The 27,742-nt window shown below is 47.0% G+C and overlaps 1 protein-coding gene across 1 annotated transcript; it reads left to right on the top strand.

Moving 5' to 3' along the window:
- On the top strand, window positions 217-26,140 carry PMF1 (polyamine modulated factor 1). Its single transcript, NM_001123163.1, has 5 exons — window positions 217-380; window positions 21,496-21,601; window positions 22,560-22,660; window positions 24,245-24,440; window positions 26,005-26,140. Exons 1-5 carry the CDS (start codon window positions 220-222, stop codon window positions 26,056-26,058), a joined length of 618 nt encoding a protein of 205 aa, NP_001116635.1. The 5' UTR covers window positions 217-219; the 3' UTR covers window positions 26,059-26,140.

The following is a 27,742-nucleotide window of genomic DNA, read 5'->3' as shown; positions in this document are numbered from 1 at the left end:
TTTGCGCTTATTTTCCCGCTTGCCGAGAAATTCGTACTTCAGTGTCCAGTTGTTTTCGTGTTTAATTCTCCCGCCTCCGACAGTTTCCCCACCCCGCCGGCGGCTCGGTGATAGACATCCCGCTGCTTCCAATCGAAGGCGCCAGTGCCAGGAGCGGCCAATCGGGAGCTTGTGGGCGGGGCGGACGGGCCGGTTAAGGTTTGGCGGTTCTAGTTCAACATGGCCGAAGTGAGCAGCGTCAACGTAGCCAGCGGCAGTGAGGAAAAAGGGCCTGAAGGGTTGTCTCAGGAACTTCCGCGCCCTGGTACTACCATTTCAAGGGTGAAGCTTTTTGACACCATGGTGGACACCTTTCTCCAGAAGCTGGTCGCTGCTGGGAGGTAAGGTGGAAGAAATGAGGCTGTGGACAAAACTCTCAGCAGGTCGAAGCCGAGAGAGGGTTTATCCCGCCAGAGTCTAAATCCCGCGAGGCCAGGACGGCCAGACGGGAAACAGCTCAGTCACTTTGGTCTCGGAGTTCGCCGGTTATTTACAATCCTGTGTCTCGAGGTTATTGACTGGCCGACACGCAATTCCTGTGTCTCGGAAAGTCACGTGATGTTTACCAATACAGGTTATGTGAGGGCAGGCCTGGGACAAGTAGCTACTCCTTCCTCCAGTAGTTCTGTCCACAAGTGGTTGAGAGGAAAAGGTACAGGCTTTAAAAGCCGGGTGCACATCATGGCCCAGCATAAAGTGAGCGAGACTTAACTGCTCTGTGCCTGTGTTGCTCATCAATAAAATGGTAACAGTAGTACCTTTCTCATAGGGTCTTTTTGAGGCTTGAGTGGATACACGTCTCTTTTAGAACAGTGCCGGCCACTTGCAGTGTTAGCGTTTTAGCTGTTATTATGTAAATAGTAATAATACCTTCACTGGGTGGTTGTGAGGACTTGATGTCTTACATTTTACTTTTTTTTTTTTTTTTTTGTCTTTTTGCCTTTTCTAGGGCCGCACGCGTGGCATATGGAGGTTCCCAGGCTAGGGGTCTAATCGGAGCTGTAGCCGCCGGCCTTCGCCAGAGCCACAGCTACGCCAGATCCGAGCCGCGTCTGCGACCTACACCACAGCTCACAGCAACGCTGGATCCTTAACCCCCTGAGCAAGGCCAGGAATTGAACCCGCAACCTCATGGTTCCTAGTAGGATTTGCTAGCCACTAAGCTATGACCGGGAACTCCTTGATTTTTACTTTTTTTTTTTTTTCAAGAGGATAGAATTTATTTGAAGCGTATTTTTGACTACAGTGGCATGAAACTGAAAGTCAACCACAGGAAAACAATTGGGACAGAAAAAAGAAAATTACATGGAGACTAAAACATGCTACTAAAAACCAATGGGTCAATGATGAAATAAAAAAGGAAATTAAAAACAATACCTTAAGGAGTTCCCATAGTGGCCCAGTGGTTAATGAACCCAACTAGGATCCATGAGGATGTGGGTTCAATCCCTGGCCTCACTCAGTGGGTTAAGGATCTGGCGTTGCCATGAGCTGTGGTGTAGGTCACAGACACGGCTCGGATCCTATGTTGTGGCTGTGGCTATGGTGTAGGCCAGTGGCTACAGCTCCAATTGAACCCCTAGCCTGGGAACCTCCGTATGCTGTGGATGTGGCCCTAGAAAGACAAAAAGACAAAAAAAATACCTTGAGACAAATGACAGTGAAACTTGATTTTTACTTTAAATAAACTTTTTTTTTTTTTAATTTTATAGCCACTCCCGAGTTAAATGGAAGTTCCTGGGCCAGGGATTGAATATGAGCCCAGGGACAACAGTGGATCCTTTAACCCACTGCACCTGGGATTGAACCCGCACCTCCGCAGTGCCCCAAGCCCCTTCAGTCGGATTCCTTTTTTTTTTTTTTTTTTTTTTTCTTTTTACAGCCGCACCTGTGGCATATGGAAGTTCCTGGGCTGGGGATTGAATTGATTCTGCAGCTGCCGGCTTATGCCAGAGCCTCAGCATCTCCAGATCTGAGACACAGCTGCGACCTACACGGAAGCTTGGGGCAATGCAGGATCTTTAACCCACTAAATATGGCCAGGGATAGAACCTGCATCCTTAGGGACACTATGTCAGGTTCTTAACCTGCTGAGCCGTGCTGGGAACTCTGAAATGAGCAATAATCTAGCAGTATTATTGACCTGGGTTCTTGGCACTTTAATCAATAGAAATTGTTAAGAGGCCAGGTGAAAAATTCAAGCAATGCTTTATTGGGGCTCACATGAGGGAGTGAAAACAAGTAACAGATGCCCTTGCTTTCTCACTAAAGGCGAGGAGGGTGCTGAAGGGACAGCTATCTGGTCCCTTAAATGTGGTGGGGATAGGAGAGCGTCTAATGGGTCCAGCAGATGGAATGGCTTAGGTGGTCTTTCCACCCTCTTGGTGGTCTGTGTGCAGGGATCATGCACAGTACTCTGCTTTTGCGTCCCCACACCTCAACAGTGGCATCTGGCTTTTTGGTCTTTGAGTATTTTGTCCATAATACATGCATGCAGTTATTTCTACTCCCTTATAGTTTCTTTGTAGTCTGCTGTTTGAGGAGATACTTGTCCAGCTGCAAGCACTGCAGGAGAGGGTCCCAAGTCACTGCCTGTCACAACAGGTGTTGGATACTTTAAAAGAGGAGTTTGGGGAGTTTCCTGGTAGCCTAGTGGTTAAGGATCCGGCATTGTCACTGCTGTGGCACAAGTTCAATCCCTGGCCTGAGAACTTCCATTTGACACAGGGCAGCCAAGAAGAAAAAAAAAAAGGAAGAGTTTTGCCCCACTACCCTAGAACATTAAGGCTGAAATACTGTTATCAGAACTTTAAGGAGTTTGATCAGCCTGTTCTCCATCCACTCTCTATATCTCCACTACCTCTGACTTTATCAAGACTCTCGTCTTCTCCCAGTCTCCTTCCCTCCTTATTTTAGCACTTTACCTTTCCCTACATGAATCTTATTTTCCATCTCTTCACTCGTTGATTCACTCAGCAAATATTTGAGTGCCTACTCTGAGCCAGGCACTGAGTCAAGGTGCTAGGGATATGATAGAGCAGACAAGACCCCTGTCTTGGACTTGCATTCAGTGGGTAGAAACATGGAGTAAACAAAATAATTACAGAGCTTGGTAAAGTAAATGAGTAGGTGATGTGATGGAGAGCAACATGGGAGAAAAGAAAAATTAGTATGGTTAGGGATTCTACTCTGAGGAGGTGACATTAATCTGAAACTTAAATAATGAGAAGGAGCCAGCTTTTTGAAGAATTAGAAAAAAAACTTAGGAAGGGTCAACAGCTTATGGAGAGGCTCTGGAATGGTCAAGGTATTCTGGGAAGTGGCAGAAGGCTTTTCGTCTCCAGCATAGTGAACAGAGTGGGTAAAATCAAATGAGGCTGGACCAGCAGGTAACAACAGCCTTATAATTCAGAGCCTTGTTTCCATAGTAGTACATTTGATAAAATAATTTGTAATTATTTTGTGGACAGTTCATGACACATCATTTTATGTCCAGGCAAGATCTCTCCTGAGAGTTCACTGGTGGCTCAGTGGGTTTAGGATCTGGCATTGTCACTGCTGTGGCTTGGGATTGATCCCTGGCCCAGGGGACTTTGCATGCTGAGAGTGTAGCCAAAAAAAAAAGACCTCTCTTTTGATTGATTGATTGGCTTTTCCTTACTCATTATTTCCCTCCTCTCCCTTGCCCATTGGCCCTGCTTCCTGTTAGCTGTATGTCCTCCAATTATTCATGCATTCATATGCAGTATTTATTGGCCATCTACAATGTCCCAGGCTCTGTTCCAGGAGTTGGAGATAGAGCAGTGACAGGAAAGTCCTTGCCCTCATGGAGTAGATTTTCTTGTGCCATAAAGAAAAATAAATCAGGAGAGCCCATAATACCTCAATAGTAATGAACCTGACTAGTATCCATAAGGACTCGGGTTCAATACCTGGCCTCACTCAGTGGGTTAAGAATCTGTCATTGCCATGAGCTGTGGTGTAGGTCTCAGATGTGGCTCAGACCTGGCACTGCTGTGGTTGTGGTGTAGGCCGGCAGCTACAGCTCCAATTATCCAATTAGACCCCTAGCCTGGGAACTTCCATTTGGTGCAGGTGCAGCCCTAAAAAGACCAAAAAAAAAAAAAAAAAAAAAAAAAAAGGAAGAAAGAAAGAAAAAGATAAATCAGTGTAAAGGAATAGAGAACAATGGGGAAGGGGTTAGTGTGAGTCCAAGGAAGTGACAGTTGAATATGTTTGCATCCTTGTTTTTGTTTTGTCTATGTATGTTTTAAGTTTATCTCAATGATAATTATGCCGCATGTCTTTTCCCTCAACATATTTTTTTGAAAGATCTAACCATGTACGGCGTAAGTAGATGTAAGTGCATATGGTTCAGAGCTTCTCATCATTTCATGGTGTGCATCCAGTGCTTACCCATTCCCTATCGTGGATACCTAGTTGCTTCCAACTCCCTCCTCCACAGATTATGCCAGAGTACATCCCCTCACGCACAGACTAGTGCTAGAATTTCCTGAGGTATATAATGGAGCAGGATCACTGGGTTCAGGGGTTTACATCTACCTATATTCTGTCGGATTGTTTTCCAGAAAGGCTGTTTCTATTTCCTATATCCTCACCACCACTGGGTATCCACCATTCTATTATTTGCCATTCTAAAGGTGTGAAGGGATATTTCAGTATTATTTTAATTTGCACACACCTAATTCCTATAAGAGTTAGGATGTGCGATTCCTTATATACCTCATTAGTTGTTTGCCTTCCTCTTCTGCGAACTGCCTACTCATTTCTTCTGGTTTTCTTTTTTTTCCCCCCTTTTTACAACTGCACCTGCAGCATATCGAGTTTCCCAAGCTAGGGGTTGAATCAGCGCTCCAGCTGCTGGCTTATGCTGCAGCTACAGCAATGCCAGATCCAAGCCTCATCAGTGACTTACATCATAGCTCAAGGCAACACTGGATCCTTAACCCACTGAGCAAGGCCAGGGATCAAACCCACATCCTCGTGGATACTAGTTGGGTTTATTATTTTATTTTTCTTTTTTTGTTATTATTTTTTAATAGTTATTTCCCCAATACAATTTTTTTTCCTACTGTGTAGCATGGTGACCCAGTTACACATACATGTGCACATTCTGTTTTCACACATTATGTTCCATTATAAGTGACTAGACATAGTTCCAAGTGCTACACAGCAGGATCTCATTGCTAATCCATTCCAAAGGCAATAGTTTGCATCCATTAACCCCAAGCTCCCCAACCACCCCACTCCCTCCCCCTCCACCTTGGCAACCATAAGTCTATTCTCCAAGTCCATGATTTTCCTTTCTGTGGAAAGGTTCATTTGTGCTTTATATTAGATTCCAGATATAAGAGATATCATATGGTATTTGTCTTTCTCTTTCTGACTTCACTCAGTATGAGAGTCTCTAGTTCCATGCATGTTGCTGCAAATGGCATTATTTCATTCTTTTTTATGGCTGAGTAGTATTCCACTGTGTATACCACATCTTCCTAATCTTCCTAATCCAATCATCTGTCGATGGACATTTGGGTTGTTTCCATGTCTTGGCAATTGTGAATTAGTTGGGTTTATTACCACTGAGCCATGGTGAGAAATCTCTAAGATAACAATTATTAGTTCAATTTTGAGCTTTTATTTTTGAAGCCATTCTGTTATTTTTAAGTATGAATCATTTTATCTGCCCTTGAAAAGCTTGTCAGGTCAAAGTCCTGTGTTTGGGATGCTAACTGCATGGTAGGGGCTGAAGTGGTCCAGGTAAGAGACATAGTGTAAATAAGAGATGTGGGTGGACGTGAGCTGATTAGAGATAGAATGGATTGGAGGGGAAGATGAGGGAAAGGGGAACTTCTGGAGGATGCTGACTCTTGATGGTTATTAAGTGAGAGGTTTTTCCAGTCTACTGAGATGGAGAAAAACACTCCCTGCTAAGAGTTGGGGGAGAGAACTGGGTCTAGGATTGGAAATCAAGACATCTCTTTGAATAGGTTCAGTAGCAGATGCAAGGCAGCCACACTTCTGTTTCTCAGTTCCTTTGTTCCCTCATCCTTCCAACTCATCTGTTGGCAAGCCCAATTTCAGTATCCTGTCTACTCCTCGGCCCCACACTCAGCCTCTGATCAGCCCTGTTGTCTTACCCAGTGAGAAAATGGTGCCTCCACAAAGTCATGTTCTTGGACTTCAGCTGGGCCCTCAGTCAGCCCACAAGTCTCATGCCCCCAGCCAGTTCTCTTCCTTTTCTTCACAGTAGCTATTTTAAATCTTCACAATGTCCCTTAGACCCTTTCTGTGCTGCCTATACCCTCTCAGTGAAAATGACCCTAGCACCTGGTTCATAGAATTGGGACCACCAGGCAGGAGTTTCTGCATCTATAAATTTGGCTGAGAGATGCCTAATCTTGCATCCTCCTAGCTACCTTTCCATCAATTCCCTTCCCTTTACGCCCAAGGCTATGGCTTCAGGTCTCTACATTCCCAGCTCTAGTTCTCCATCTCCAGGTTTTTCTTCTGCTTAGGGCAGTTTGCCACCACTCCTGTAAAACCTTTCATTTAAGGTCATTAATAGCTTTTTGTTGCTAAATACTTCATTTTTTTCATCTTTAACCTTTTTGCTTTCCTTATAGCATTTGACACTGTTAACCACTTCTCTGTCCTTGAAATTTCTTCCTTGGCTTCTGGCATCATTCTCTGCCTCTTTACCTCACTAACTGCTCCTTCTTGGGCTTCTCTTCCTCCACTTGTCCCTTAAATGTGTGAGTAGTGCCCTGTCCTTTCTTTATCTGCACATGTGCATGGTCACATCGCATTTGATATCTTGCTGCTGCTGAAAGAGCTTCAATGGCTATTCATTGCTCCTTACCATGGCTTCCAAGGCCCCACATATTCTAGTCCCTGCCTACCTCTTGTCCCCTGCCCCAGCTATACTCAGTCATACTACCTTATTTCCTGGAATGTCCAGAGCTTTCCTACCTCAGGGTGTTTGTTCTTTATGTTTGCTCTACCAGGAATGGTTTTCTTCCATCTCTTCCCTGACCTTCTCTAAAACCACCTTTCTCCCCTGGTTATTCTTTTTTTTTTTTTTTTCTTTCTTTTTTTCCTCTTTTTAGCACCGCACCCATGCCGTGTGGAAGTCTCCAAGCTAGGATTCAAATCAAAGCTACAGCTGCCGGCCTACGCCACAGCCACAGCAACGTGGGATCCGAGCTGTGTCTGTGACCCACACCACAGCTCACGGCAACACCGGATCCTTAACCCACTGAGCGAGGCCAGGGATCAAACCCAAAACCTCATGGTTCCTAGTCGGATTCTTTTCTACTGCGCCACGACGGGAACTCCACCACTCTCTATTCATTGCTTATTACGGTGCCTGGCACATAGTAGACACTCAATAAATGCTTTTGGAATAAATGAGGATACCCAAGCTGTGTCTTTCTCTTGAGCTTCAGACCTGTCTTTTACAATTTACTATTAGAATTCCCACTTGGTGTCCCACAGAACCATCAAGTTCAGCAAAACAGGATTTCTCCTCACTGTGTGGTTTCTAACTTGGTCGAAGATGCCACCATCTACCCATTCTCTAGGCCAGAGATTTAGGGGTCTTCACTGGCCCCTTTCAGTCATCTACTAAGCCCAGTTGCTTCCAGCCTCTCTCCCCAGTCTCCTCTCCATCCTTGTGCACATGCTTTAGTTCAGGCCCTCACCATCTCTCACTGGATTGTTGTACCAGCCTCAGTCTTGCCCCCTCCCTCCAGTCTACAGCTCAGATTTGAATATGTCCTTCTCCTGCTTTAAAAGTGGTCTTATTGGTTCAGGGTTGCTTCCAGAATCAAATGTCAGCTCCTTAGCTTAGTGTATAAGCCCATTCACTCCTTGGCCTCTCCTGTCTCTCCAGCCATGGTCAGGGCCAAGAGTGTGCATGTAGCATATGCATACTTGTATGCAAACACACACATGCACATAAAGTCTTCTGCACTGAGTGCTGCCACTGTCCCCCTACTCTTGGCACCTGCTCTTTCTATTTACTGCTCTTGTTTAGAACATCCTTCCCCTCATTTGGTTAAATAGGAACTTACAGCTGATTTCCACATAGAAAGAGCTCAGTAAGTGTCATTTATGAATACAGACTTTTAAGATGTGTGCAAATACTTGACCCTCTCCCAACTCATTAAGTTAAAAATTCTCAATCCCAAAGACCAAGTACTTATACTGGAGACAGGAATCTCTACATAATGAAAGCTGGTTTATTCACATGTCAGTTATCTAAAGGAATATTTTATTTATTTATTTTTTGTCTTTTTGTCTTTATAGGGCCACATTGGCGGCATATGGAGGTTCCTAGGCTAGGGGCTTAATCTGAGGTGTAGCTGCTGGCTTTCACCATAGCTCATGGCAATGCTAGATCCTTAACCCACTGAGTGGGGCCAGGGATCAAACCCGAAACCTGATGGTTCCCAGTCAGACTCGTTTCCGATGCGCCATGGCGGGAACTCCCCAAAGGAATATTTTAAACCTCAGGTTGAATTTCCCTACAACTAAGCATATTTTCTTTTCTTTTTTTCTGCTTTTTAGGGCCTCACCCGAACCATATGGAAGTTCCCCGGCTAGGGGTCGAATTGGAGCTACAGCCAGCCTATGCCACAGCCACAGCAATGTGGGATCCAAGCTGTGTCTGCGAACTACACCACTGTTCATGGCATCACGGGATCCCCAATCCACTGAGCGAGGCCAGGGATCAAACCCGCATCCTCATGGATACTAGTCAGATTCATTTTCACTGTGCCACAGTGGGAATTCCAGTTTTTTTCATGTACATATTAGTTTGATTAGGGGGGCAAATTTGATGCACTCCAGAGTGAATGGAAGATTATTGGCTTCACCAGGCTACCAGATATCATGAACCCATGCCCTTGCCTTTAGTTAGGGGGTCTTCCTTTCATTAGATTGGCTAAGGCAAAGACCTCTGAATCTGCCCTCTCTCAGGCTTCAGAATGTTGACATGTGGTCCTATTAGAGCCTACCATTTGCGATCTCTCCCTTGACCTCTGAATATGAAGGATTCTTTTCTGTCCTCACAGCCTCCTGGACTTTCTAAGAAACAGCTATTCTCCTATTTAGCTAAAGCAAGCAGATGAGGCTTGCTATGTTTTGCTACAAACTGAGACCTACCAAGAGAGGCAGTTAGTTAGAGGTGGTGTTGGTGGGGCCCTGGTTGAAGTTAGCACTGTTTGGAGGAAAGTTTACTCTGCCACAGGCACCCTGGCACCTGGCAGCTGTGCCACATGGTGTCAGTCCCAGGGTCGAGGTGGGGGCTGTGGAAGCAAGAGGTGGTTGACCCTTAAGTTCTTAGATGCCAGACTGGTCCAATGCCTGGCCTGGTCCACTTTTTGAGCCTGAGAGGTGCTACAGAGTGTGATTTATATAAACTGACTTAAAGCCTACAATCTGACAATGACCAAGGAAGGAGAGCTAGTTGCATTTGTATGCGAACTGGTAAGAGTTAAACTAGTGGCTGAGGTTGTTGGTATTCATAGGAGACAGTTCTTCACAGGAAAAAGAGTGGTTTTATACATAAAGTATTCTGATTAAATAAGTGCTTTAGGAGTTCTTGTTATGGCTCAGCGGAAATGAATCTGACTAGCATCCCTGAGGTTGTAGGATCGATCTCTGGCCTCGTTCAGTGGGTTAAGGATCCGGCGTTGCTGTGAGTCGTGCAGACGTGGCTCAGATCCTTAGTTGCTGTGGCTGTGGTGTAGGCCAGCAGCTTAGCTCCGATTTGATCCCTAGCCTGGAAATCTCCGTATGCTATGAGTGTGGCCCTAAAAAAAGAAAAAAAAATGCTTCAGAAATATCTCACCCTCTTTGTATGAGCAGATGATGCATGCTAGTGGCAGTGGTTAGTTTCTAAAGTGTGGGTATGACTCATCAGACTGTGGTGTGCGGCTTCAGCCCCATCATGCTGATTCTCTCTTCTTTGCATGTTTCCAGGCCATCCACCTTGCTCTGTCCCCACAGAGTCTGCCTTGCTCAAATCAGCCATTATCTCAGCCATGCCTCCCGAATCTACCCTCACACAGCAGCCTGAGGGAACTTCTAAAGTACAAATCGGAAGTTCCCATCATGGCACAGCGGAAAAAAATCAGACTAGGAACCATGAGGTTGCGGGTTCGATCCCTTGCCTTGCTCAGCAGGCTAAGGATCCGGCGTTGCTGTGAGCCTCGGTGTAGGTCGCAGACTTGGCTCAGATCTGGCGCTATCGTGGCTGTGGCCTAGGCCGGTAGCAACAGCTCCAATTAGACCCCTAGCCTGGGAACCTCCATATGCTGCGGGTGCAGCCCTAGAAAGACAAAAGGCAAAAAAATACAAGTGGATCATATCCCACCCCTGCTTAACACCCTTTCTAGCTCTTCCCAGCAGGATACAGTGCAGACTCTGTGTGCCTGGCCCTTCTCTGCCTGGCCCACCAGACTTCGGACTGTGTGTCTTGGATGATAGGGACACGTGATCCAGTTCATATGGCTCCACCATGCCCCAGCTGTGTGACCTTGGGCAAGCTTCTCTCTGCCTCAGTGTCTGCATCTGAAAAATGGGCATGGTGCTCATAGACCCTATTCCAAAGAGGTATTGTGAGGACTAAATGAGTTATTCCACATGGAGTGCTTAGTAGAGTGCCTGGTTCTAGTCAGTGCCCAGGACACATTTCCTGTTATTATGTCTTCACGGGTACAGTGTACAGGGATATATGTACACTTTACTCTTGGCTACACTGCTGGGGCCTTCTGTCCTCTGACTGACTGTGACAGTCTTGGGTCTCAGGTGGTGTTTCCTCTAGGGAGTCTTCCTGGAGCTCCCTTCTAAGCCCCCCATGCTGTCCCATCCTCATTTTGGTCTGTCTTTCCTTCTAAACTGTATGCCCTTTGAGGGTGGGATTGTACTCTTATCTTTGAGTTTGTGCCACTGAGTTCAACCTGGCAAATGGTCAGTGCTCAGTGTTTGTCAAGTGAATAAATGAATACAGTTACCTGATGGTATTTTTTTATCTTCATGCTAATATTTATCAAATCAGAAGCTTTTCCTTTTTTTAATAGAAAAAGTATTCTAATTTTAGATTCTCACTATTAACTTCCTAGTGGTTTCCAAAAGAATCCAAGCAATAAAAGGTTAAAATAAGCCCCAGAGACCTAATAACCTAAAGACATAACTAAGATTAATTTTTTAAAAATAACTTTAATTTTTAAATTTTTAAAAGATAACTTTTTTCTTTTTATAGCTGCACCTGTGGCCTGTGGAAGTTCCCAGGCTAAGGGTCAAATCGGAGCCACAGTTGCCAGCCTGTACAACAGCCATAGCAACTCAGGATCTGAGCCACATCTACAACCTACACCACAGCTTGTGGCAACACCAGATCCTCAACCTACTGAGTAGAGCCAGGGATTGAACCCACATCCTCATGGATACTAGTCGGGTTTGTTTCCACTGAGCCACAATGGGAACTCCAGCATGTATCTGTTTGTTTGTTTTTCTTTTTTTTATTACTCAATAAATTGTAATACATTTATAGTTGTACAGTGATCATCACAACTCAGTTTTATAGCATCCTGCATGTATCTTTTTTTAGTTACTCAATGAATTTTATTACATTTATGGTTGTACAACAATCATCACAACCAAATTTTATAGCATTTCCATCCCAAACCCTCAGTGCATCCCCCCGCCCCCCAACCTGTCTCATTTGAAAACCATAAGTTTTTCAAAGTCTCTGAGTCGGTATCTGTTCTGCAAAGAAGTTCATTGTGTCCTTTTTTTAAGATTCCACATGTAAGTGATAGCATTTGATGTTGGTGTCTCATTGTCTGACTGACTTCACTTAGTATGATAATTTCTAGGTCCATCCATGTTGCTGCAAATGCCGTTATTTCTTTCTTTTTAATGGCTGAGTAACTGCATGTATCTTTTGAATTACACTTTTCTTCATATATATGCCTAGAAATAGGATTGTTGGATCGTATGGAAACTCTGTACTTAGTTTTTCTTTTCTTTTTTTCTTTTTCGGCCACACCCATGGCATACGAAAATTCCTGAGCCAGGGATCAAATCTGAGCTGTAGCTGTGGCAACACTGAATCCTTAACTCACTGCGCTGGGCTTGGGCTGGAACCTGAGCCTCCACAGAGACATCACTGGATCATTAACTCATTGCACCACAGCAGGAACTCCTGTCTTTAGTTTCTTAAGGAACCTCCATACTGTTCTCCATAGAGAAGACTGCACCAGTTTCCATTCCCACCAACAGTGTAGGAGGGTTGTCTTTTCTCCATACCCTCTTGAGCATTTTTTATTTGTAGGCTTTTTAATGATGGCCATTCAGACCAGTGTGAGGTAATACCTCATTGTAGTTTTGATTTGCATTTCTCTAATAATTAGCTATGTTGAGCATCTTTTCGTGTGCCATGGGCCATCTGTATGTTGTCTTTGGAGAAATGTCTATTTAGATCTTTTGGCCATTTTTTGGGGTTTTTTTTGGGGGGAGGTTGTCTTTTTAGGGCCACACCCACGGCATATGGAGGTTCCCAGCCCAGGGGTCTAATCGGAGCTGTAGCTACTGGCGTACACCACAGCCCCAGAATTGTCAGATCAGAGCCTTGTCGGTTTCCTACACTGCAGCTCATGGCAACTCTGGTTCTTTAACCCACTGATCGAGGTCGGGGATTGAACCTGCATCCTCATGGATGCTAGAGAGATTTGTTTCTGCTGAGCCAGGACGGGAACTCCCTTCCACATATTTGATTAGGATTTTTTTTTTTATTGTTGAGTTGTATGAGCTGTTTGTATATTTTGGAAATTAAGCCCTTGTCAATCACATCATTTGCAAATATATTTTCCCATTCTGTAAGTTGTATTTTTGTTTTGTTTATGGTTTCCTTTGCAGTGTAAAAACTTACATGTTTGGTTAGGTCCATTTGTTTATTTTTGCTTTTGTTTCTGTTGCCTCGGGAGACCTAAGAAAACATTGCTTCAATTTATATAAAACAATGTTTTGCCTATATTCTCTTTTAGGAGTTTTATGGTGTAATATCTTATATTTAAGGCTTTAAGCCATTTTGAGTTTATTTTTGTGCGTGGTGTGAGGGAGTGTTCTTACTTCATTGATTTATGTGAGGCTCACTGATCTCTTCTTTTCTTTTTTTTTTTTTTTTTTTTGGTCTTTTATCTATTTAGGGCTACACCGGAGGTGTATGGAGGTTCCCAGGCTAGGGGTTGAATCGGAGCTGTAGCTGCCAGCCTATGCCACAGCCACAGCAACACTGGATCCAAGCCGCATCTTCGACCTACACCACAGCTCACAGCAACGCCAGATCCTTAACCCACTGAACAAAGCCAGGGATCAAATCCGCATCCTTATGGAAACTAGTTGGGTTTGTTAACCATTGAACCATGGCGGGAACTCCCTGGCCTCTTATTTTCATCAAGGCACACTTCTGATTGTTTTTTCCCCTTTCCCTTTCTGTCCTGGGGCTGCCCAGGATATACAGAACCGAGAAGGCAAGGATGGGGAAAGACCAGAGGAACATTTCTACTTTGTTTTTCTTTCTCCATCTTCTTCTTCTTCTTTTTTTTTTAATAGAAACATTTCTTAATGAAATAGGGCAGATGGTGGGGGGGTGGAGGCATAAGTTTGTCACAGTGTTCCCCATTTTCTCTCTCCAGTTTCTATTTTTCTTGGTCTCTGTCTTCTTTGCCCTCCATTCCTATACTGGGCTGAAATGCCAGTTGCCACCCGCCCTCTGGTGGACAGTCTGTGAAACAGGAGTTCAGTTGAGTAGCAAGCCAGTTACCATGGAGGAAGGCCAGGGCTTCCTTAGCACTAGGACACATGTTTACTTTTCTGTACCTCTGTCTTTCCATTCCTATAGAATTTATCTGGGTATAAAACTGAAAGATTGACAAAACACCAGAGCTTGATTCTGGGCTTAAATATTTTAAATGATAAGTCAATTTACGGTAGTGTGTTTTTTTTTATTAAACTATAGTTGATTTACAGTGTTGTACCAATTTCTGCTATACAGCAAAGTGACAGTCATATACATAATTATATTCACTGTATCACTATAAACTGATAGTCAAATATACATAATTATATTATCTTCATTATACCACTATAAAGTGATAGTCATATATATATGTGCATACATATATATAATTATATATATATAATTATCTAATTATCTTCACTACACCACTATAAAGTGATAGTCATATATATATACACACACACACACACACACATATATACATATATATATGATTATATTATCTTCTATCATGGTCTCTCCCAAGAGATTGGATTTAGTTCCCTGTGCTATACATCATTTGCAAAATATTTTCTCCCAGTGGGAAAATTTTAAAAATATATATATTTTCTCCCATTTCATAGATTGTCTTTTCATTTTGTTTATGGTTTCCTTTGCTGTGCAATAGCTTGTAAGTTTGATTAGGTCCCTTTTTTTTTAATTTCTATTGCCTTGGGAGACTGACCTAATAAAATATTTATGTCAGAATATTTTTCCTATGTTCTCCTTTAGGAGTTTTATGATGTCTTATCTTATGTTTAAGTCGTTAAGCCATTTTGAGTTTATTTTTGTGCATGGTGTGAGGGTATGTCCTAGTTTCATTGATTTACATGCAGCTGTCCAGTTTTCCCAGCACCCCTTGCTGAAAAGACTGTCTTTTTCCCATTTTATATTCTTGCCTCCTTTGTCAAAAATTAATTGATCATAGGTGTCTGGGTTTATTTCTGGGATCTCTGTTCTGTTCCATTGATTGGTGTGTCTGTTTTTTTACCACTACCACACTGTCTTGATTACTATAGCTTCGTGATGTTGTCTGAAGTCTGGGAGAATTATGACTCCTGCTTTGTTTTTTTCTCTCAGGATTTCTTTGGCAGTTCTGGGTCTTTTATGGTTCCTTATATGTTTTTGGATTATTTGTATGAGTTTTTTTGCACAGTAATTGAAATGCTTTTGCAATGAGTTTAAAAACAGTGATAGTGACTCAGATATTACACAATAAGGGTTTCAAAGAAAAAATAGATTAAAATCAGTTAATGTAGTCATTTCTGTTTTGAAACTCAGTAAATGTAGTCTTTATTTTATTTTATTTTTGCTTTTTAGGGCCGTACCCGTGGCATATGGAGGTTCCCAGGCTAGGGGTTGAATCAGAGCTATACCTGCTGGCCTACACCACAGCCACAGCAATGCAGGATCCTGGCTGTGTCTGCAACTCAGTAAATGTCCTCTTTAAAAGTTACTTTCATTGATAACAAAAGTAACCCTTTTTGTAGGGCCACAATGTAGGCTTTTCTTTGGGCTAAATTACATTACAGCGGAGGGCAATGGGTTCTTTCCATACATACAGGTGCAACCAAGATGTATTTATTAAGCACTTACCTTCTGCAGGGGAGCCCTCTCAACTCTAGGAAGCCAAGTTACTGACTGTTCTATGCTTCTCAGGGGTGGTGAGAACTTTTCTTTAGAGAAAGTAATAATAACTGTAGCTAACTTGGAGCATCTCCATGTGCTATGCTATGGGCCACACACTATACTAGGTATTTTGTATGCAAAACCTCATTTAATCCTCACAGTAATTTTGTGACTTGTAGATAGTTTGTTTTGTTTTGTTTTATGTTTTATTGAAGTACAGTCGATTTAGGAGATTGTGATAATTTCTGCTGTACCACAAAGTGATTCTGCTATACATGTACACACATTCATTCTCTTTCAGATTGTTTTCCCACATAGATTATCACAGAATATTGGGTAGAGTTCTCTGTGCTGTACAGCAGCTCCCCACTGGCCAGTCATTCCATATACCTCAGTCTGCATGTACAATCCTAAATCCCTAGTCCATCCCACCCCACCACATGTCCCCTTTGGTAACTGTAAGTTTTTCAAAGTCTGTGAGTCTGTTTCTGCTCTGCACATAAGTTCACTTGGAGTTCCCTTGGTGGCTCAGTGGTTAAGGTATCCGACTAGGATCCATGAGGATGCAGGTTCCATCTCTGGCCTCACTCAGTGGGTTAAGGAACCGGTGTTGCCGTGAGCTGTGGTGTAGGTCACAGACGCAACTCAGATCCAGCATTGCTGTGGCTGTGTCATAGGCCAGCAGCTGTAGCTCAGATTCGACTCCTAGCCTGAAAATTTCCATATGCCGAAGGTACACCCCTAAAAAGTTCATTTGTATCCTTTCCTAACCTGCCAGGGATCAGATCTGAGCCACTGTTGGGATCTCTGCTGCGACTGCAGCAATGCCAGATACTGTGCTGTGCTGGGCTGGGGATCAAATCTATGTCTCAGTGCTCCAGAGATTCTGCTGCCATTGTGCCACAACAGGAACTAATTTTGTGACTTACAGTTATTATCTCCATTTGACAGAGGTGGAAACAGGCTTATATAGATGAGGAGGTTGTCCAAGATCACTCAGCTGATGAGTGGTAGAGGTAGGATTTGAACCCAGGCAAAAGGACAGCACTCTTTAGAGCCAGTGCACTTACCCAGCACAGTTGGGTGGCCCCTTGTGTACCCTTGGAAGGCCAAGGGCAGAGATCATTACAGCAGAGGGCAAAGGGGGACTTGGCAGAGAGGCTGTTGGAGACTCTTTGCAGGGAGGACTCCTCTGTCCAAGTAGCCCAGGCCTGGTACCCTCGGGTCCAGGTGGCTGGGAGTGGGACAGGCCTAGGGCCAGGCAGCCCAAGCCTCACTTCATCCCTGGTCACCTGGTCTGCAGCATGTCTTGAGTGCTGCTGCTGTATATCTAACACTGTCCTGGGTACCCTGGAGATCCCAGTGAAGTAGCAGATGGCGTGCCTATCCACAGAGATGCTAGCGTTTACATGAGAAGATAAAATGTGAGATTTGGTGGGTGTGGCCATGAATGTTTTCTAAAATGCATCACTTTTCCTGTTTCTCTGGGAGTGTTTTTTTGTTTCTGTTTTTGTTTTTTCCGGAAATTCACAAGGGCATTCACGTCATTCCCAAGTCTGCACTGGCTCTCAAGAAAGGAAACACTGGGGTTAGGGGGAGAGGGAATTGCATGAAGGTGGTCAGAAGATACAAACTTCCAATTATAAGATGAATAGAACAAGGGATGTAGCGTCCAACATGATGACTACAGTTAACACTGCCGTGTGATGTATTTGAAAGCTGTTAACAAAGTAGATCCTGGGGTTCCTGTTGTGGCTCAGCGGAAACGAATCCGACTAGTATCCACGAAGTTGCTGGTTCGATCCCTGGCCCCGCTCAGTGGGTTAAGGATCTGGTGCTGCCATGAGCTGTAGTGTAGGTTGCAGACACAGCTCAGATCCCATGTTGCTATGGCTGTGGCATAGGCGGGCAGCTGCAGTTCCTATTTACCCCTAACCTGGGAACTTCCATATGCCCAGGTGCGGCTATTAAAAAAAAAAAGAACGAAAGAAAGAAGATCCTATGAGTTTTCATAACAAGGAAAAGCCTTTTTTTTTCTTCTTCTTCCCTTTTTTAAAGGCCACACCCACAGCATGTGGAGGTTCCAGGCTAGGGGTCCAGTCAGAGCTACAGCTGCTGGCCTATGCCACAGGCACGGCAATGCCAGATCCGAGCCACGTCTTCAACCTACACTACAACACAGCTCATGGCAACACCAGATCCTTAAACCACTGAGCAAGGCCAGGAATTGAACCCAAAACTTCATGGTTCCTAGTTGGATTCGTTTCCATTGCACCATGACAGGAACTCCTCTTTCTTTTTTTGGTCTTTTTGTCTTTTTAGGGCTGTATCCGCAGCATATGGAGGTTCCCAGGCTAGGGGTCTAATCGGAGCAGCAGCTGTCGGCCTACGCCACAGCCACAGCCACAGCAATGTGGGATCCAAGCCAAGTCTGCACCCTGCACCACAGCTCACGGCAACACTGGATCCTTAACCCACTGAGCAAGGCCAGGGATTGAACCCGCAACTTCATGGTTCCTAGTCAGATTCATTTCTGCTGCACCATGATGGGAACTTCTCCTTTTTCTTTCTTTTAAAGAATTTTAAAAATATATTTAGAATGAAAGTGGGTTTATTGAGAGAGATACATTTCCATAGGCTGAAAGTGAGAGTGGCCCTGGCAGATACACACTCCTTAGAGTGAAAGGCGGGAAGCCTCCTTTGTTTGTTTGTTTCTTTGTTTCTTTCTTTTTGTTTCTGTATGAGGTGATGGATGTTAACCAAACTTATTGTTAAAATAATTTACCAATATATGTAAGTCAAATCATTATGCTGTATACCTTAAACTTATAGGGTGCTATATGTCAATTATATCTCAATGGAACCAGTAGGAAAAAAAAACAAAAAATAGATTTCCCTTGTGGCACAGTGAGTTAAGGATCCAGTTGTCACTGCTGTGGCTGGGGTCGCTGCTGTGGTGTAGGTTCGTTCTCTGACCCAGGAACTTCCACATGCCACGGGTGCACCTCCCCACCCCCCCAAAAGAAGGAAGCTCACTTTCCTACTTTCCACCTGGCTACTCTCCCTCCATGCTCTTGCAGCATACATTCCTCATATATTCCTGGTGTTTGTATCAATGTGCATGTTTCTGGGCTTCTCTTTCACTGATCTCTCATGCCCTGAAGGGGACACCAGAGGAGTTGGTGAGCAGCACCAGTGGGCAGGATTATCCCCACCCAGCCCTGGGCTGTGTCTGCTGCCAGCTGCCTGAACAGCAGAGAGATGCGCCCAGCTCTCTGCCTGGCGAGTGAGCTGGGTGGAGGAATCGGGATCCCCTATGTCTGAGGCAAACCCATTCCAAGCCACAATTACCCGGTTTCAATTCCAGTCCTGCTTGCTCAGGCGTCATGTGTTCCTCCACATCCCTCCATGTAGCCACAGACTGCGTGGCTCGTGGGGCCAGCGGCAAACAGCAAAATGTCTTGGAATCTGTTGAGGGTTGAGAGGACGCCTGTCATCTTGGGTTTTTGGTACCAAGGTTTAGCCCCCAAGGTGTAGTGATGTCAAATGTGTATGCTTGAAAAGATGGGAGACTCTTAGCCTTACACAGAGGAGTGTTGGAGGTGTGTACAGCCAGCGCTCCAGAAATAAAGCCCTGGCGTGCAGGTTTGCCAGTTTCCGAGGGGTAAATACTCCTTGGCTGCCCGGCACAGCATCACCACCTCCAACTGAGAGGAGATGGGGCACCAGCACACTTTTATTCCCACAGATTGAGACCATGGATACAAGTAACAGGGGCAGAGTAACATGTGTAGAATGATTAGGAAGTCATATGTTTTGAGTAGTTAGTAACTTTGTTTTTCAACTTATTGTGACTTTATATAATTTCACTTTCAACAATGTCTATGTTTAACAACTGATTCACAGATGTCCCGAAAATTTAACAGTAATCTCTTGCAAGCTAGTGGGGAGATTAAGGCAGAGGTGATAGGGCTCTCATTCTGCACCTGTTTCAAGAGACATTGTTTTAGGAGTTCCCGTCGTGTGGTGGTTAACGAATCCGACTAGGAACCATGAGGTTGTGGGTTCGATCCCTGGCCTTGCTCAGTGGGTTAAGGATCTGGCGTTGCCGTAAGCTGGGAACGTACATATGCCGCTGGAGCAGCCCTGGAAAAGGCAAAAAGACAAAAAAAAAAAGAGAGAGAGAGACATTGTTTTAGGGGTAGGGATAGTATCAGGAGGCTCAGAGAGCTATGAGAAAGGGAGGCCCCGAAGTGACTCCCTGGCTGTGGTGGGGGCTGTGCTCTGGGTTCCACGTACCTAACCCTGTTCATCCAGGCCCCACCCCCACCCCGAGTCTGACCCACACGCCTGAGGAGTATCTGGGATGACAGGGAAGCATCACTGTGGGCTTTCATGTGTCTGAGGACTTCTCCTCAGCTCAAACACTTACTGCAGGCCCCTTGAACACTGCTTCATCAGAGAGGTCTTCACGGACTACCCCCCACACTTAAAGATGGTCCCCATGGTACACTCTCTCAGCCCCATAACCCCTGCGCTTTTCCTCCCAGGCACTCTGCACAAGTAATCATCTCCGCATTCACATGTGAGTTTCTGTCTTTGCCGCCATCTCTTCCTCTACTAGAAGCTCCAGGAGGGCTGCCAGTCTCATTCTGCCCAGAGCACCCAGTACCTGGTGGTGACCAGCACATAGCAGGTACTCAGTGAATATTTGTGGAGGGGAAGGGCCTGAGAGAGGAGGCAGGAAAATAAGGAGAAGGGAGAGGAAACAGCCAAAAGAGTTCATTTAACTTATTTGAGTTTCTTAGTCCAAGAGGAACAAGCCATTGGGAGTATCCTTGGTACCCTTTGACCATTCTAGCTACAAGAGGTATATCAGCTGCCAGTGAAAGAAACCCGATTTTATTTATTTATTTTTAAAATATTTTATTATTTTTTTTGGCCACCTTGTGCAGCAGCTTGATGTGGGATCTCTGTTCCCAGACAAGGGATTGAACTTGGGCCACAGTGGTGAAAGCACCAAATCCTAACCACTAGACCATAAAGGGAACTCCCGAGAACTGATTTAAAATGGCATGAAAGGAGTTCCCATCGTGGCTTAGTGGTTAACGAACCTGACTAGGAACCACGAAGTTGTGGGTTCCATCCCTGGCCTTGCTCAGTGGGTTAAGGATCTGGCGTTGCCCTGAGCTCACTAACAAGAAGCTCCAAGGTGGAGTGGCTCCACGTTGGTGTTTGCAGCAGCTTCACGGTGTCCTCAGAGACCCCAGTTCTTTTATTCTTTCTGCTCTGCCTCTTTAGGGTAGAAACTCTGCCTTCGGGCCAGGGCGCCCAAGTTTGTCAGGAGTTGGAGGCATCACCTGCATGTAGTCATGCTCCACAGAAAGGGCATCAGTTCCTTCCTGTGTTGCTCTTTTTAAGAGGACGGAAACCTCTCCCAGAGGCCACATTCCCTGTCTTAATCCAGCCCTGCAGGGGCACTGGAATGACCAGAAGTCCTCACAGTGGGGTGCCCAGACCAGCAGCATCCACATCACCTGTGAGCTTGTTCAGAACAGAGGAGGTGGGCCCAGCAATCTGAGTTTTAACAAGCCCTCCTGGTGATTTGGTACTGAACTCAACTGGGGCTCTGCTGAGAGGAAGTGGGGAGGCTGGTGGGGTTGAGCCACCCTCAGTGACTGGAGCTGCAGATGAGACCTTTTTTTGGCTGCACCTGAAGCATATGGAAATTCCCAGGCCAGGGATCTAACCCGTGCCACAGCAGCAACCTGAGCCACTAGAGTGACAACACCCGATCCTTAACCTGCTTTGCCACTGGGGAGCTCCTGCAGATGAGACATTCTGCATATCCACTGCCTTTAACCAGAGCCATGAAGTAGATGGGACTTAGAGCCCTGTGAAGAGAGGCAGGGCTTTACCTCTGAACCCTGCCCACACTCGCCTTCTCTCCTTCCCGCCAGTTACCAGAGATTCACTGACTGTTACAAGTGCTTCTACCAGTTGCAGCCTGAGATGACACAGCGCATCTATGACAAGTTTATAACTCAGTTGCAGACATCTATCCGGGTGAGTGGCAGCCCTCTGAAGGTAGACCCTGCCCTGGGCCCGTCTCTACCCTCTATCCCCAGAACGGTCCTTTGTGCTCGGCAGGCTGCAGTGGCATTCATCCCTTCCCTCCAAATGATGTGTCTTGAATGCTGCTGGCCCGTGTTGTAGTCATGTTTATAATTGTCTGCCCCATCAGACCCTGTGAACTTAGCGGACAGGCCTGGGTCTCCTCCTCTGTATTGCCAGCACCTGGTGCAGTGTCTGGCACAGAGGAGGCATTTAGCAAACCGTTGAATTCACTGGAACCGTATACTGGAGGGGATACAGAAAAGGACAGGATTCCATTTGTGTCTTTTAAGTAGCTGTGATCTCTCTGGAGAGTTCACGTCCATGCTCTCACACTCCAGGATGGGTCTTGTTAAGCATCAATATACGTGTGCTGTCAGCAAAGCATGCTTGGGTGTGGGGATAACAGCAGGGGCTGCAGCATTCAGAGGTGACGGGCAAGAGGAGAGGCTTGCTGAAACCTCTTTTTATTTTATTATTTTATTTTTGTGTCTTTTTAGGGCCGCTCCTGCTGTATATGGAAGTTTCCAGACCAGCTCCCAATCACAGCTGTGGTTGCTAGCCTACACCACAGCCACAGCAATGTGGGATCTGAGCTGTGTCTGTGACCTACACCGCAGCTCACAGCAGCACTGGATCCTTAACCCTCTGAGTGAGACCAGGGATCAAACCCATATCCTCGTTGGATACTAGTCGAGTTTGTTATCCCTGAGCCACAGCGGGAATTCCTGCAAGTTCTTTTTAAATGTTTTCTATTTTATATTTAATTTTCTTAATTATAGAAGTCACAAGTAGAAAAGGTAGAATGTTTGTATAAAGACACAGAACTTAAATTTTACTAAGTGCTATTAGCAGTGCAGCATATGGAATGATTTAGTATCATTACAGCTCTTTCTTCTTTTCTTTTCAGGAGGAAATCTCTGAAATCAAAGCAGAGGGGAACCTGGAAGCTGTCCTGAATGCCTTGGATGGAATTGTGGAAGAAGGCAAGGACCGCAAGGAGACGGCCTGGTGAGAAAGGCAACGGGAGGACTCGAGGGGAAAGCAGCAGCATTTCAGCATCTTGCAGGCACTTTTCTGATGGACCTTGAGACTCTGGACTTTCAAACCCTGAGAGGACCTGTGACAGGGACAGATGGAGAGGACCAGCACCCCACATTGACCAGGAACAGGCACATAGCCCGTCTTGAGGAGGAGAGCAGGGGTTTAGTGCATGTTGTCCAGGGATCTGAGGTGACTGGGATGAGAAATCTTCCCAAGGGACCTCATCCCAGGACCCATCTGGCCTTCAGGAGAGAGGGCAGGGCAGTGGAATAAAGCAGAATAGTGAGGTTTGGAATCTTATGTCAAGTAGTCTGGCCCAAGCTTCTGGTTTTTGCTTTTTTTTCTTTCTTGTTTTTTTTTTTTTTTCCCCCTCTCCCTGTCTTTTTAGGGGCACACCCACGTCCTGTGGAGGTTCCCAGGCTAGAGATCTAATTGGAGCTAGAGCTGCTGGCCTACACCACAGCCACAGCAACACGGGATCCAAGCTATGTCTGTGACTTGCACAGACTCATGGCTGGATCCTTAACCCACTGAGCGAGGCCAGGGATCAAACCTGCGTCCTCATGGATACCAGTCAGATTGTTTCCACTGACAGGAACTCCCCGAGCATCTGGTTTTTATTCATTTGTTCATTCAACAAATATTTAGGAGCACTTACTACTCGCCCAATACTGTTTTAGATGCCAGAGGTTCAGCGGTGACTAAGACACAAAAGACCTGCTCTCCTGGAGCTGTCATTTCAGTGGGCAGCCCTGCTGCCTGGTTGTCCTGGGCAGGATGGAGCAGGGGGCCCTGGGGACAGGAGTGGAGAGTTCAGGCCCCTGAGACTGCAAGTGGCCTGAGCTCCTTCTTTCCACCTCCCTACCCTGCCTGAGTAGAATCCTAATAGGTCAGGAGTAAAACTTTTTCATGCTTTTCAATTTATTAATGCTGTGTGACCTCAATAATGAAGATATTAACTTTTGTAACTGAGAAGGAACTTTTAAAGAATCTACAGTGGCTTCTATCCCATTGCCCATCAGAACTGACCCATCTCCTCACTCTGGGCACTCAGAACCCCCTATAATCTTACCTCCTGAGACCTGTCTTTCCTTATCTTCCCACATTAGCCAGCTGGGGCCTCTTGGGGTCTGGCCTGCTCTCAGACCACACCCTCCCTTCATCTCTCCAGCTCACAGTCTGCTGGAGTAGATGCACCAGCAAGGCACATGACCACAGGGACAAAGACAGGGGCAGACAAGTCACCTCTAGCCCTGGCAGGGGAGAGCTGGGGAGTGTATGTGGATGAGAGCAGGAAGGCTAAGGGACAGCTGGAGAGAAGGGGAGAGATGGATTCCTGGGAGCTGAAGCCGTGGATGGGGGTTAGTGCTCCCATCAGGAGCAGGAGCTTTGCAGTTGGGTCTTGGGAGTGAGAGGGACCACAAGAGAGGCCTTGAAAGTCAGCCCAGCTTGAGCCTGAAGGTGGGAATGCCACCAACTGGGTTTGGAAGAAGCCTCACCCCCTGCACACATCTTCTCTGTCCCCACCCCATGCCCTCTGTGGCCCTGCAGGCGCCCTAGTGGGATCCCTGAGAAAGATCTGCGCAGCACCATGGTGCCCTACTTCCTGCAGCAGCGGGACATCCTGCAGCGCCGTGTACAGAAGCAGGAGGCCGAGAACAGGCAGCTGGCAGAAGCTGTCCTGGCTGGGCGCAGGCAGGTGGAGGAGCTGCAGCTGCAAGGCCAGGCCCGGCAGCAGGCCTGGCAGGTAAGTGTCCTGGCCCTGCCCTCAGGCACGTGTTCCCTGCTGCAGCAGAGTAGAGGGTGAGTAACTTGTCCAGGGTCAAGGTTAACGCTCTTCAGCCACTGCGATTCTACTCCATGCGACCACTGCCCAGTACTTCTAAAATATCTATATTAGAATGACTTCTAGAGCCTTCATATCTGAAACATATATGCCATGTAACAAATGTGTATCTTTTGAAGGTGAACTTAATTTCTGAAAGTGGCCCAAAGTCACTGGGGCCAAGTCAGTGAATTAGGGGAGGGGTGATCAAGCTGGATGACAGAGGCTGCAAAGAGATGAGATGGACTTTCTCACTGGCTCAAAATGTGGTTCCAAAAGAGGGTTTCTGGTAGGGCTTGAATGGTGGCCCATTTTTCCCTTCCTGGGGCAGACCCAATACGTCCCCAAACCCATGGCTCTTGGGTCCTTGGTCTCGTTCCAAGACCAGTCAGCTACAGCCTGAAGGCCCTGCCCTGGCCTCAGTAAGGCCGAAAGCTTTGGAGACATGGCAGTAGGAGAAAGGCTAGTGCCCCGCTTGGCTTCCTCTTGTCCTCACCCCCTCAGCCCCCTCCTGTAACACAGTGGCCCCGGGGGTCTGTAGCGTGGTATAGTGGCCCAGGTTCTACACAGTAGGCAGTCAACCTGGAACAGGTTCCACAGCTCAGAGCTGTGTCTCAGTTATTCTTGGGGCCACCTTGCTGAGTCCTCAGGCAAGATGCTGCTTTGCCATTGCCCCTCTGTCACCATGAGGCCAAGGGTCACTCCCCTGTCTGGGCCCTGGCTTCCAAATTGGCCACATAGTGATCCCCAGGGCCTTGCCAGCTCTGACATTCAGTGCTTCTATTTTAAGAGGAGGAAGGAAGCCCCCTGCTCTTATAGCCACACCTCTCCCATTGCAGCTACAGATCTAACCATTATTTGAAGTGGGTCAGCTGGATTGAGTGTTCAGTGCTGAGCCCCATATGAGAGCTTCAAAGAGCTCTTTTCCACTACAGTTTCCATGTCTGTAGCCCAGCTGAACATCCAATTAATTTAAGAAAGTTTCAGAGTTCCTACTGTGGCTCAGCGGAAATGAACACAACTAGTATCCATGATGCAGGACCGATCCCTGACCTTGCTCAGTGGGTTAAGGATCTGGTGTTGCTGTGAGCTGTGGTGTAGGTCGCAGATGCTGCTTGGATCTGGCATTGTTGTGGCTGTGGCATAGGCCGGCAGCTGCAGCTCCAATTTGACCCATAGCCTGGGAACCTCCATATGCTGTGGGTGGAGCGGCCCTAAAAGGATTAGGGGCACACTTTAGGGGCCCTTGTTGAAGATCCCCTCTGCCCTGGGGAAGCTCAGCCTCAGTGCCATGGCACCCAACCTGCCATAAATGCCTGCTGAGTGGGGTGGATTTCCTAACTTGCCCTACTGGGCCCTTGACATGAGCTACAGACCCCTTCCATTCATCCTGGGGAAACCCAGGCCTGGAGTCAAGGGTAGGTGGAGGGAAAGGGTTTGGATTTTCTCATCTCCCAATCTGCCCGTTCTCTCTCATTGATGTCAGGCTCTACACAGAGAACAGAAGGAGCTGATGGCCGTGCTGAGGGAGCCTGAGTGAAGAAGAGAGGGCCAGGCCCGGGAGCAGAGGGCAGTCAAGGACAAAGGCCTGTGGTCCAGCATGCTGAGCCTGAGTGAGCTGCCTCTAAGAACAGCTAAAATGGTGCCCAGTCCCAAAGCAGTGATGGAATTTGCTGGAGAAGGAGGCCTCAGCAGTCACCACTGCCACTGTGCCTTTGGGGCTTCCTTGGGTTTTCTTCTAACTTGAGGATTCTTGGCCGACTCCGCCCTGGGACTCAGGCACTATGCTTCCTCTCCTCTAGGTTCAGGCCAGCCCCTCCCTTCCCCCCGTCACACACCCCGCCACTCCTGAGCCCTCCCTGGGACCTGGCTTGGCAAATCTGTTTTCGGTCTCCACTGATTGCCCCCTTGCTAGCCAGCCTGAGGGCCCTTGCCATGTCCTCCCCACATCCGCAAATAAACTTCCTCCGCTACACTGTAATCTGTGAGGATGCTTCCTCCGCCTCGGCCTCTCCCAGGCCTCTGCTGGGCCAAGATTCCACTCTGGCCTCCGGAGTCCTGGCTCCGGTCGAGGCCTCAGTTATGGGGCTCCGAGAGCCTCCAGGTGGGGTGGGTTCCTGGGGGGGTCTGTCTGACCATCGTGAATGGAAGAGCAGCGAAGCCCCTTGTCACAGAGACCAGCACCCTAGATTCCCTGAGGTCAGGACAAGTTGCCAGGGAGTGTCACTCTGTCCAGGCTGGCCGGCCCTTCTCTTTGCTGTTGGGTCAATTCTGAGGGAGGCTCCATGGTGGGCCTCCCTCCGTGTTTAGACCTGGTGGGCGCTCACAGATGGAGCAGGTGGGCCTTGCAAATAGTTGGGCACTTTGTCCTCTGGCTTCTCACACCTCCCTCTTCCCCAGGCAGGGCCACAGGGCATCAGGAGGGACTCAGCCAAAGGTAGGGTGGGTGCTTCCTTCAGACCAGAGGGTGAAAGGGATGCGTACGAGCCAGGGCAAAACTTTCTTCCCTGAGGAGGGCCTCACTCTGACTCTGTGGAGAGAGGCTTGATTGGGTCTGTCTAGGAGCACTAGGGACAAGGGAGAAGGTGACAGGGTGGTCCCTGCTCGCCAGCCCCACACCCTCTAATTGTGTGCAGTGGCTTCACTCCCCTGGATGCCTCCAAATATCCAGCTGCCCCTCCTGCCCAGCTGCGGGCCGTGGGGTGGGGGCAGCCATGCTGTGTTTGTCTGGCAGGTCTCCACCTGGTGAGTGGCTGGGGGGTAGGGACGCCCTCCCTCCTCTCCAGGCTGAGCTGAGGCAGGAGCAGCTTTCAGGTGTGGGGTGGGCTTTTTCCGGCCAGAGGTTCTGTCCCTCTCAGGCCATTTCCCGAGGTTGCTGGCAGTGGGGAGCTGTGAGGGCAGGAAGGGATCGGAGGGGCTGGAGGGGCTCTCCCTCTCTGTGCTCCTCGCAGGCCCTGTGACTACTGGGAAGGGGGTCCCCACCGCAGTGCCCACCTGGCCAGCCACAGACAGAAGGGCTGTCCTTACCTCACACCTGGCCCCACCTGTGCTGGCTTTTAGCTCTTGGCTCTGTGCTGGCCCAGCCCCTTCGCCTATCTTGATGCTCAGGGTCTGAGCAGAGTCGAGCCGCCACCCCCATGCTAGGCCTGCAGTTGGTGTCTCTCTGGGGCAGGGCCCCTTGGGGTGAACGAGGGCATCGAAGGCCCTCCCGCGCTGGGGTTTGG

This window comes from Sus scrofa, chromosome 4 (assembly GCF_000003025.6).
Source record: "Sus scrofa isolate TJ Tabasco breed Duroc chromosome 4, Sscrofa11.1, whole genome shotgun sequence".
Classification (NCBI taxonomy): domain Eukaryota; kingdom Metazoa; phylum Chordata; class Mammalia; order Artiodactyla; family Suidae; genus Sus; species Sus scrofa.
The sequence above is the reverse complement of the archived record's forward strand: the minus strand, read 5'-3'. Positions and strand labels throughout refer to the sequence as shown.

Excerpts from the sequence above, each read along its gene's own strand:
- PMF1 (NM_001123163.1), top strand. The coding sequence starts at position 220 with ATGGCCGAAGTGAGCAGCGTCAACGTAGCCAGCGGCAGTGAGGAAAAA. Across the intron at positions 381-21,495 it reads AAGCTGGTCGCTGCTGGGAG|TTACCAGAGATTCACTGACT; the intron begins GTAAGGTGGAAG and ends CCTTCCCGCCAG. Across the intron at positions 22,661-24,244 it reads GACCGCAAGGAGACGGCCTG|GCGCCCTAGTGGGATCCCTG; the intron begins GTGAGAAAGGCA and ends GTGGCCCTGCAG.